The sequence below is a fragment of the Mus caroli genome, chromosome 3 (genome assembly GCF_900094665.2).
Source record: "Mus caroli chromosome 3, CAROLI_EIJ_v1.1, whole genome shotgun sequence".
Classification (NCBI taxonomy): domain Eukaryota; kingdom Metazoa; phylum Chordata; class Mammalia; order Rodentia; family Muridae; genus Mus; species Mus caroli.
The window spans coordinates 6,443,048-6,454,954 of NC_034572.1; the positions used below are offsets into that span (position 1 = coordinate 6,443,048).

General features: G+C 41.7%; 1 protein-coding gene across 4 annotated transcripts in view; it reads right to left on the minus strand.

The window, feature by feature from the left end:
- Snx16 (sorting nexin 16) overlaps window positions 1-11,291 on the minus strand; it is a 21,675-nt gene extending 10,384 nt beyond the window's left edge. The window contains exons 1-4 of one of the 4 annotated variants that reach the window (XM_021158298.2): window positions 11,075-11,291; window positions 8,971-9,444; window positions 6,762-6,848; window positions 5,654-5,802 (exon numbers count right to left, since the gene is read on the minus strand). In XM_021158298.2, the coding sequence (XP_021013957.1) occupies window positions 5,654-5,802; window positions 6,762-6,848; window positions 8,971-9,345 (611 nt within the window). In that variant the 5' untranslated portion in view covers window positions 9,346-9,444; window positions 11,075-11,291. Of the gene's footprint in view, window positions 1-5,653; window positions 5,803-6,761; window positions 6,849-8,970; window positions 9,445-10,389; window positions 10,411-10,830; window positions 11,023-11,074 lie in introns of those variants that run through there. The other 3 variants (XM_029475497.1, XM_029475496.1, XM_029475498.1) reach the window with 3 other exon arrangements.
- Window positions 11,292-11,907: the final 616 nt, after the last annotated feature.

Consider the following 11,907-nt stretch of genomic DNA (forward strand, 5'->3'; position numbering starts at 1 on the left):
TGCCTGGGGTCTCCGGTTGTGAAGCTTATGCTCTCCCTCTCAAGACGCATAAAGCTTGCTGCAGAAGAACCCTATTGTGTGTGGTGTCCTCATTCGCGGGCGAATCAGTGAACACTCACACAGTGTATTTCTATTATCCTAAATGCTTCTCATTAGCTCCCCCTCCCCAACCCCACCCTTTTCCTGCTGGTCTGGTGCAAAGTCTGAAAGCTATTTTCCCGCAGGACTTCTCAAGGTTTAACTGGCAGATTAAAGAGTTTAAAGGGAGAAAAACACTGGAAATAGGATGTGAAATAAAATTGTGAAGACTTAGAACAGTAAATATTGCTATGGCACATAAGGATGAAATGATGTTAGTGTAGGACAGCTGTGCTTTAAGTGAGACTGTGCAAATAACTTGACCACACTTTGACAAATCAAATTTCATGCTGTTCCCAGCACATGACCTGCAGGCTGGACTTCTGTAGTGTGACTAGAAAATTCTCTTCCATCTGACAAATCCTTCTTAACTGTCTCAAAGATGGGCCAAATATCATTATTTCTTTAGAGACCAGCTCTAATGTCCTCCCGTGGTAAATTCTGATATTTCTTCCATTAACAGCTGTATTTTTCCCTTGTCACTTTTGGGGCACATCTTTTCCCTTAGATGTAATATAGGACTAGCACACAACTCATCTTTGTGTAGCCGTACTGCCACACAATGTAAACATTTGCTGAACAGGTAACATTTCTAATAAATCCTGTTATCATGAAAAGAGTCCATTTAATTTGTTTTTGCTTTGTGTTTTATACATAGACCTGAACACAATACTCTCAATATTTCTAAACTAGCATTTCTGGATTTCATCTTCTCTCCACTTTGGCGTGTCACAGCTGGAGCAACTCTAACTAAGAACTGCAGCTGTCATGTGACAACAGCTGTGCTGTAGGGCACAAGGCTATCAGAACACAGTGTGTCAGAAAGAAAAGCTAGAGTAGCTTAATAAATGAGCAATTATCTGCATATACAAAGACACACTAAAGTTTATCTTCAATTATTTTTGATGGTTTTGGTATTTTGATGTGTCTGGGTGCTTTGCTGGTGTGTGTCTGTGCACTGCACACAAAGTGCTCTTGGAGAGAAGAGAGCATCAGATGCCCTGGACCTGTACTTGTACATGGTTGTCAGCTGTCATCTGGGTAGTGGAATTTGGTCTCTTGGAAGAGCAGTCAGTGCTGCTAACCACTGAGTCAACCCTTCAGTACAAACAAACTTGCGCACATGCACACAGACAGACAGACAGACAGACACACACACACATAGTATAGTGTAGTAAGCTATAAGTGACGTATAATAAAGTGTAGAAATCTTGTCTGTTCTCTTCTCCCTTGGGGGAAATGTATTCTGTTCCCTTTTCAGTACGAGGAAATGAAAAGACTCTTCTCTCCTATATTGCTAAATATGATAAAGCCTTTGAAGAGTGAACTCTCTTCTTCCCTCTACTGTGTGACCTGAGCTGGAGGACGCCATGACATCTTGCACAGAGTGCACCAGGAACAATGAGAGCAGAGCTGCCGCAACAGCCTCTGACAGGCTGGGCAGTAAGCATTATGTTTATAGAAGAAACAGTCATGAAAGGTGGAGACAACGCAAGGACAAAGCTGGGTAGTACTATGGCAGGGTTTGAATCTGCACATAGCTCTTACGCAGCCTCAGACTTACAACACATGTTCTAGTTTCTTTCTGATCATACAGTTTCCTACCCCCAATCTCAACCTTACTTTCTAGCCATTCAAATCCCACAATTCCTACAAATACAAATTCCAGTATTGCTCCCCTCCAGTACCTCTACTTTAATAATCTACATTACACAGAACAGCAATTTACAAACTTCCTTCTTTTATTCAAACAGTTGCCCAAGTTCTCTATATGACACGTGACCAAGCAGTTAAAGGCCCACATTTATGACACATGAATAATCCTTCTCTTCACCTTCTCATGCTAACTATTTAAGGGACCTCTTTCACTGTAAGGTCAATGTTAAATATCAGGCAGGAAAAATAATGTATACTTTATCACAAAGACTACTCTATCCTTAGTCTAGTATAAGCTCTTCAGGGGATTTCTTAGATGTCTGATGATGTAAGACAAAAGCAGTAATAGACTTAGATCAATACATGTGAGGTAAACTAAATAGTTCCTAAGTTTTTAGTACTCTTAGCATGTTAAGAAAATGAAAACTTTCCCAACTCCCTTGGTCAGAAACGTTCATTTTCCAGCAGTGCACATTTCTGCACTGAGTGCTTTCACGTCTATTCTGTTTTTTGTTTGTTTGTTTGTTTTTGTTTTTGTTTTTCAAGACAGTGTTTCTCTGTGTAGCCCTGGCTGTCCTGGAACTCCCTCTGTAGACCAGGCTGGCCTCGAACTCAGAAATCCGCCTGCCTCTGCCTCCAGAGTGCTGGGATTAAAGGCGTGCGCCACCACGCCCGGCTCACGTCTATTCTGTAAGTGCCCTGTGTGTGTGTCTGTAAGTACACTACACACATGCCACCTGCGCAGGGAGGTCAGAACAAAGTCACATGCCCCCTGGAACTGGAGTGTTAGAGACTCATAAAAACCACCAAAGGAACTGAACCCAGGTCCTCTGCAAGAGGAATAAGTGCTCTTAAACATCAAGCCAACTCTCCAGTTTTAGGAATTCTGCATGTCCCTAACAAACCAAACTTCTTTTTTATCTTTCTTATTTACTCTTTTTTTTTTTTGAGACACACTCTCTCTACATAGCCATGGGTGTCCTGGAACTCACTATACAGACTAGCCTGGCCTTGCACTCACGGAGATTTACTTGCCTTTACTGTAAGTACTTGGGATTTAAGGCATGCTCCACCATGTCTAGTTTAAGTCTACTCTCTTTATTTGCAGTTCTGGGTTCAAAGCCACAGCCCTGTGCATGTAAGATACATGTCCTCTACTGACCTTTTTTTCTTTTTCCTGATAAGTAGATTTGATTAATTTCACCTATTTTATTTTTTGACATGGTCTTTCTAGATAGCCCAGGCTTAACTCAAACATACAAAATCTTCAGTGTTTACTTTCCAAGTGCTGATATTCCAGGCTCCTGTACTCCACACCTGGCTGCAATTCCTAACTTTTAATGACTGAAATCTATTACTGGTAATTTTAAAAATAGTTAAATTTTGCTAGTTAAAAATCAAATTATAAAAAGGTTACTTAAAGTGGCCCCTAGAATGTAATTTAGTACATTTTCAGTATAAAGACTTACTGAATATGGGGCAAGAGACCAGAGAAAACATGTATGGATTTCTTATACTGTTTTTTATGATATACTATAAGATAAACTTCAAAGGCCTTTTATGATTTATGCATACTAGTTTTTGTTAGTGGTTTTCCTGAAATGTAAATTTATATTTCTCAAAAAACATGTATGTCTTTATAGTCTCATTTGCACAAACTCCTCTTTTCTAATGGAGTGCCAACAGTGCTGCCATTGATCCATTCCAGACACACTGAGAGCTGACTGAGTCAGCACTGTGTGAAGCTCAGGACACTGCCCAATGATGAACTAATCACATGACTACATTCTTAAAATCTGGTGAAAGAAACAAAACCAAGTAATAAAAAACAATGTGCAAAACAAAATGTGATGACAGTCAAGCACCAACCAGCCTTTGTTAACTGGGATTCCCTGGAGTACTAAACTATGTGGTGATGACGTAAGTGTTATCTTCTCAATTCTTAAGATTGGTAGAAAGCTAGTATCATCCTACCTAGAAGTACAAAAGTTCATTACAAACCACAGGCATCTTAAAGCACTAGGAGAGAACTCTCAAACCTGCAAAGGCCCCCTACAAATGCTGTAAGAAAGCAGATACCTGGTTTTCATAATGGAGAGGCAAGGTGCTAGTCAAAAAGGCCAGTGACCTAGTGAAGTGAAGTCTATGCTGAAAGAGTTACAGTGGAGCAGCAGTCTGAAATGCTGCCTTTCTAGAAAAAAAAATAGACGTGAAGACCAAGAAGCATGTTAGGGTTAGACAGAGGTGCGATGGATATGGCAGATGCACACAGAATGGGTGAGTGGAGGAATAACAAATGCACTGCTGGAAAGAGCCTGGGACCAGAATGACCTCATCAAACTGTACTGCAAAAAGACCAGAGGCCGTATTGAGCTACAGAAATGTGAGTGAAGGAAGAGAGGAAGATAAGAGGAAGGACTACAGCAATTAAGGTAAGACCTGGTTGCACTAGGATGAAGATGGCAGTGACAGAGGAAAAGTAGGCAAGTCTTCCTAAGGGAAAAGATTATAGAATGTGTGGAAGACAACTTGCAGATCTGCACAGACAATGATGCTGGGAAGGGGGACAAATGCCTGAAGCCTATTCTTCAAGCTGAGGCAGAACACACTGAAGACACAGAGTATGCAGGTCTCTCCTATGGAAGGTTGAAAGTGATGTGCATAAAGATGGAATGAAAGAAAGGGAGAGACGGGTTGGTTTTTTTTTTAGTTATTTTCCATCATTACTTGAAAAACTGAGCTCAGCCATGTTGAGGAGTTGGTTTATTGCTTGCATTATATTATTTGGGACTTGCAAGAGAATTCTGCATGTAAGATGCTGAGGGGCCCTGCCCCCAGCTGGTTCTGATTGGTGAATAAAGCTGCCGGCGGCCAATAGCTAGGCAGGGAGAAGAAGGTGTGGGACTTTAGGATTCCTGGGCAAGGGGACCAAAGAAGAAGCAGAAGTACCATGCTGGGGAAGCATAAAGACCAGACCTGAGAAGTGCAGGGCAGAGACAGCCAACATGCAAAAGTCAGGGAGGATTTAATAAGTAATAATTCAGGAGTATCGAAGGGGAGAGTGTGCTGCTGCGTGGAGATTTGGGAGTGGCTTAGGGCATTATTAAATATGAGGTTTTGTGTGTGTGTGTGTGTGTGTGTGTGTGTGTGTGTGTGTGTATGCGTGTATACGCATGCGCGACTTTCTTTTGAGAATCCAGAACACGGCACAGATAGCAAAGAACTCACTGCTGTCGCCAGGGGATTAGAGAGGATTATTCAAACTACTGCACACAGCTGCAGACAGGTACTATATGTTCCTGCTCACTATAAATGTTCTCTGTAGTTTTCCAAACAGTTCTAATTTTTCTAATAACATAAATCCTTCATGCAATATTTTTCATTAAGAGATTTTCTTATAATCAGAAGCCAAAATGTAAAATCTTTGATCCTTTTCATACTCTCCAATGTTTCCAGAAATTTTATTTTACTACACAAATTAATCTAAATTCTTAATTTTTATATTACTTGGAAGAGATATAAAAACTAGCCTCAAAATTATTTTTACATTAAGCAAAATTGACTATTCTGTGAGGCATACTGTCTAAATGATTACTAACATGCTTGATACTAAAATCAAGTTTACAGCTGGACAGTTTGAAGACATTGTGTACTGACATTTTTCTCTTCACATTTAAAGTTTTAATAAAAATGAAATGCTAAATAAAATCCTCAACTAAAAGAAAACAAAATTCCATGTATTTGAGAGAAGTAATTACATCCCCACCCTCCAATATATGCTGATATGAAATTGGTCCTGAATTTATTCTTCAGTTTAAACTTGAAATGATTTTATAATTTATTTCAATTTGTTACATACCAGTTAGCAATGTCCTTGTGAGCTACTAGGTTCTGAAGAAATGCTTGTAATCCTAATTGTCTATCTTCTAGAAATTCCGCATTATAATTATCTTTAAACCAGCGTTTTGGAGGAAGTGCTAATCGAAAGCCTGGAAACATCTCTTTTAACTAAAAAACAAAAACAAAAACAAAGAAAGAAAGAAAGAGACAACGTTTAGCTCAGTTACATGAATGATTCCATACTGTTCTATACCATGAACTATTTGAAATTATTCACCAAACAAGCTTATGATAATTAAACTAGGTAAGCCATTTTCTGTTGCCCTTGGGATCTCCCAGAGCTGTGGTGCAGGCATTCCAGTTGCTCCACCCTATGCCGGCACCTGCACGCAGTCTTTTCCACCTTCTCCTGTCTGGCGTCCTGGTGAGTAGGATTCACTGCAGCTGTAATTTGCATTTCTGATTTCATAAATACTGTTAAATACTGCCTAACTGGGTTTTTGTTTATTATGTATTCAACTTTTGTCTAGCCCATTTAAACAGTTAGGCTGCAACTTTAAAGATGGAACAACTGCATATAAGAATGGATCCATGCCCTAAGAACGATCTCTGGCTAACAGACATTAATCAAACAAGTGCCTTGCCCTATAACACTTGGAAACCAAACTCTGACCAAAACCTGAATGAGCTTGGAAGCTGATTTGTCCCCAGAGACACCAGATAAGAGTCCAGCCTGGCTAAAAGCCTGGCTGTGAGCGTGTCTGGTCCTGAAGAGCACCTGTACCCTATCCCAACCACTAGTAACAAGTTTTAACAGTGTAGGCAGCAATAGATCTAATATTAACACTACAGACCTTTGCTCTCTGTCCTTTTATTGTAAGTGATGCCATGGAGATTTCCTCAAACTTTTGAGGTTATACAATCATATAGGAAATAGATCAGAACAATTTTTCATAAATACGCAGCTAATTGTGCAGATGACACTAATAATTACTATAGTAAAGAGAACTCTATGATATTCCTATGAATCACAGACTTGATAACTTATAGGAAGCTGCATGAAGTGAAGATGCAGGGAACAGACACATAACTGGCAAGTGAAGGCAGCTCGAGGTCTAACTACTTACTTTGTCATTAAGCCTGGAGAAGTCAGTGTATCTTCGGAAAACTACCCAGCTTTCTTCTGGGCTTTTCTTTACTAGGATTTTATATACCTAGAAAGAGAAAAGGGGAAAGGATATTGAGAGAGGGGAGACGGAGACAGGGGGGACAGAGACAAGAAGAAATCAAACATCTGTAGACAACTTTACTTGATATAACAAGCAATCTTTATACAAGAAATACAAAATCATTTAGAGAACCAAATGTATGGAGAGGAAGACAGCAAAGTAATTTTTTAAAGTATGAGCAAGCCTAAACGCCACAGCACATGCATGGAGGTCAGAGAGCAACATTCAGGAGCTTCTCTGGTTCTACCACATGGGTCACGAGGCTTGGCAGCAAGCACTTTTACTCACTGAGCCAACTCCCCAGCTCGATCTACATTGAAGCAGCACCAACTTGGAGGCTAAGCAAATCAACATACAAATCCAGACTGATAGCATTCATACCCTAGCATACTGTTAATGAGTACACTGTCTTCCAGACGATGGGTAGGTGAGTGTAAAGAAATAGCCGTCAAGTTCCAATTGGTAAAATGCCTCTTTCTATCCCAGCAGTGTTATAACTGCATCCTATATACTAGACTGTTTTTTCAAAAATCATGTCAACAGTTTTCCTTGAAGGGCCTCTCCTCCAGGCATCCGTTAACAGCATGAAGCAGCAGAATAAACACACAAAAAACTAGAGTTCAAGAAAATCCAAAAGCAAACACTTTGACTTAATGTGACTTTAGCACGGTCAATGATGAACACATATAGGCCAATGTGCATAAGCATACAATATTAAAGTATTTAAACAAAACTGGGAATGGTGGTCCATACCTAAGTCCAACACTTAGGAGGCAGAGGCAGGCAGATCTGTATGAGCTCAAGGTTAGCCTGGTCTACACAGTGAGTTGCAGAAACAGCCAGGACTACATAGAGACACCCTGTCTCCAAATACCAAAAAAAGAAACAAAATAAAACCAAACCCCAAAATATTAAAGCTGGATAGACTTGAAAAAATTCATTAAAGCAATGGAAAACAAATGTAGATCTCTCCTATGAATATCAAACAGCTATTCCAGACAGAAATCTGACCACAAGGCCTCTGCATGGACAATTTCAAAACATTATGAGGAGGAATTAAAGAAAACTAAGGATGGGTTCCTCATATATTGAGGGCAGTACTGTGAAGCTGATGTGCTCTCTAGCTGGTTTATAGATGTACCAGACCTCAGTGCATAGGGAGGGAACAGCACAGGCTATCCTGAGAAATAATAGTGTGCTCAAAGTACTGGGTATCAACATCTACCAATTGCCTCACTAATTAGAATTGTGGAACTGGGAAAAGGCAGAAAAGTGGAGATCAGGAGATTCACCTTTATGATAGCATAGGAAACAATGAAAATGAAGGCTTTTAGTTATTTAAGTGCCTAATTAAGTGATTTTACAGAAAAATATAAATGGTTGGGCCTTTCATCACAACGCGGATTTAAGAATCACTCCTCGATGGTCTGCAGATATAAATGTTAAAGTTTATAACAAAAAACTGTTAGAGTAAAACACGGGTAACATCTTTACAGTATTATAGGATGTACAGATTGTAGACAAATGCTAGTCAGAGCCAGGTCGAGAACACAGAAAACTGCAAAATGGAGATGTACAGGAGAATGTGCAAGAGATTATCCAAATGGCCAAAAAGGTTTGAGTGTTTAATGTAACTAGTCATTAAGAAAACTCACATTTTATTTAAACTAGAAAGCATAAAATAAGAACAGAAAAAGGCAACACCCCAGGGAGGTGTGGAATGCATGGAAATCCCACACTGCAATGGTGTCCCCGCTACAGAGCATGGCTCACCAGTATTTCCCAATGCTGAGCTATGGCACTAACAACTTTACTCCTAAGTAGCTTGTAAATGGGAGTGCATGCATATAGTTCCCAAGTGATGGTACCAGAAGACCACAGTCACAAAGAGCCTCAAAAGACAGGCATTGCCCGCAGTAAAAATGAGCTGCCTAAACTTATGCACGGTTACGGGTAACTCTCATAAACATAACACCAGAACAACTGGATCCTAAAGACTATGTGGTCAAGAATCTGCAGTACAGGCTTGCCTTAATCAGCACACACAAGCACACCGGTAAACCCATCTTGTTCTTGTTACTGGTGTGCAGCAGAAGCCAATACTTACAGTGAATTTGGCCCGCTCTTCCATCACCTCGTAACCTAGAATTGTAGGTGTTGAAGGTCTGTCTTCCCAGTTCACTGCCTCAGGATGCTGCTCTTCAGCCTCTCTTGGTCTAGCAGAATACTCAATGGATGAATCTGTCCCTGTAAATTTAGTCCTAATGAGAGGACTACCACACATCGATGATGCACTGTCCATCTGATCCTGGACATTCGTCTGCCTAAGACTGCCCACGGTTGAGTCCTCTAACTGGCCTTTGGAAGAGGTTGAGCTTGTGGACACACTGCCAAAAGAAGAACTCCTTTGATTTCTGTTGTTTGTAAAGCTGGAAGCGGAGTTTCCTATTGGCATCGGAACTGGGACATACGGGGTTGCCATCTTCTTTGGCCTTGGCAACAAACTTGTACACCTTTGAGTCCAAACACTTAAAGAACAACCAATATGCAGTTCATTGCTTTCTTCTTAGGAATTCACTATCTAAAAATGAGAAGGACATATTGAGGAATTAGTCTTCAACCTAGAACTCAAACCAAAAGAAAACAAAGTGCTTCTCTTAATTTGTGACACTCAATGACCTATGAAGAATGTCTAACATCATCCTGTAATCTGATTTATCTCTGTGCACTCTTGTTTAATGGTGAAGAGAACAAACTTATTTTATATCTCTTTTCTTGACCCTTATGATATACATATTTCTTCTTCTTTTTTTTTTCCTTTGGTCTACTTGTCTTTATTTTTTGCACTATTCATTTTAAATGGACTTAATCCTAACATACATACGAACATATTCCCTGTCTACTCCCACTCAAAAAACGGAAGCAGAAGGAGAAGTTTTGTCGTCCTGGTTGTACTATATGCAACATAGGAGCAGAAGATGGAAAAAAGTCATTCATTTTACTTTTTTATACAATTACTGAAACTCCCAAGGATTTACACAGGCTAATCATAGTCAGTCAGAAGTTTGATTATTACTAAGAAATGCTCTTTTACTTTGATTGAGACTTGCAAATGCTATGCATGCATTCTAAACCTCTTCCTTAAAAATATATGCTAATTTTTAGGCAGGGTCTTACGAGGTTGTTGCCTGTGAACTTGCTAAGTAAGTAGCCTAGGTAGGTTTGAACTTTTGATCTTGCAGCCTCCACAGGTGCTGGGATACACACCTGTACTACCAAGCCAGCAACAACTGTCTTGAAAGTAACATTTATTTTTAAAACTTAGCATCAAATATATTTCATATGCAAACTTGGTAAAGTTAATGAAAAAAAAAAAGGGGGGTATCAGGTTTAAAGTCAACCAAATTAAATCATTAAAAGTTTTGCCTTTTGATTCTAGATTATTAATTCTCAATAACCTAAGGTCCAAAAGATGGTTATATTTTATGTGTGAATAATTTTGTAGAATAAAGAAGTACTGACTTACCATTACGACGTTAAGTAATAAAACTCAGAAATGTTAAGTAGCGACCAGGAGAAATGACAGGTCAATTTATACACAGCAACAGGGGGTCTACCAGCCCAACTTTATTTACTGTCCTCTTAGCAAGCTGTCTCCTCTGGATGTAGGAAGTATAAACAGGGTGCCTAACCTCACGCGGCCAGTGCAACCTTCCTTACTGTTGAACCTTCAAGAAACTTGAGCTACGGACTCACCCCTTGGGTGAATCCTGACCCCCACCCCGCACCTCCCCAGAAGAACTGCGCAGGATTCTCGTAGCTCCGGCGCTGGCCTCTGACATCTGCCACCTGAGGCCCGGGGCTGCCAAGGGCGGCCTCGGGGTGCGCCCGGGGACTCCCACCCGCGGGAGCGCCGAGCGGCGGAGGGAGGGCGTGTCGCCTTCTTCGGGGGCGCCTGACCTCGTACCCAGGAGGATGCTCCCGCGCTACCTGGGAGAAGGGTGACAGCACGGTGGCGGAACGCAGGCCCGGGGAAGCTGGCAGGGAGGCGCGGTCCGCGCGGGCCGCGAGCCCCCAGGCCGGGCTCCCGCACCTCCAGTCCTCCCGTGCCAGGCGCGGCCAGGGGTGCGGCGGGCTCCAGGCTCCTCCGCGCCCCGCAGCCTCCCGCGCGCCCGCACGCCGTCCAGGCGGCAGGTGCCCCCGCGTCCTACCTCGGCGCGCTCCGCGACCCCACGGCGTCAGGGGAAGGAAGGCGGCTCCTGTTGGACTGCGGCGGGTCGCGTCCTGCCCGGGCACTCGGACTCCTCGCGTGACCCTCCGCTCCGGAGCAGCCGCTCGGTGCCTAGGCACAGCCACCCAGCCAGGTTCCCGCGAACCCGAGGGAAGGGGCGGCCTCGAGTGGGAGGGGGAGGTATGCCGCTCCAGGAAGTGACGTCACAGCACGGCACCGCCCCCGGAGGCCCACACTGGGATTGTTGGGCCCTGTCTCTGCAGTGGCCCGAACAAATCTAATTTTGTCACAGGGAATCGACAGTTTTTTTCACAGGCTTTATTACTAAAAGGGAGTTTCTGAGAAATGGGGCTACAATATCTAGTTTGCCAAGTAGATGACGAGAAGACTTCAATTCCCAGAAGGCACTTTGGGTAGCGTAAGTTCAGGCTAGAGCTTTGCATCATGGGACTTGTAGTTTTCACTGGTTTGGGGGGAGGTCTAGAAGGTTAGTCATTTTCCATAATTGGCATTTCTTTGATGGATTGAAAACTGATTTGAAGAGTAGGCAGGTAGAACACTATTTTCTTGTGTATTTGTACCTGTAATTTAGGACTATGGTAAAGATTCCTGAATGCCTGAATTCCTGAATTTAGCCCAAGTGAAAACAGTATTAGGCTGCTTAGATTTGCTAATTTGAAAACCTATAGTGTTTCAGCAACACTATTATTTAATATTATATATCAAAGTTTACAGAACCATTTATCAGTAAAATCGAGTTGTCTTACTTAAAGATTATTCCATGATTTCTAGGGCTTTGGAGCGATACCTAGA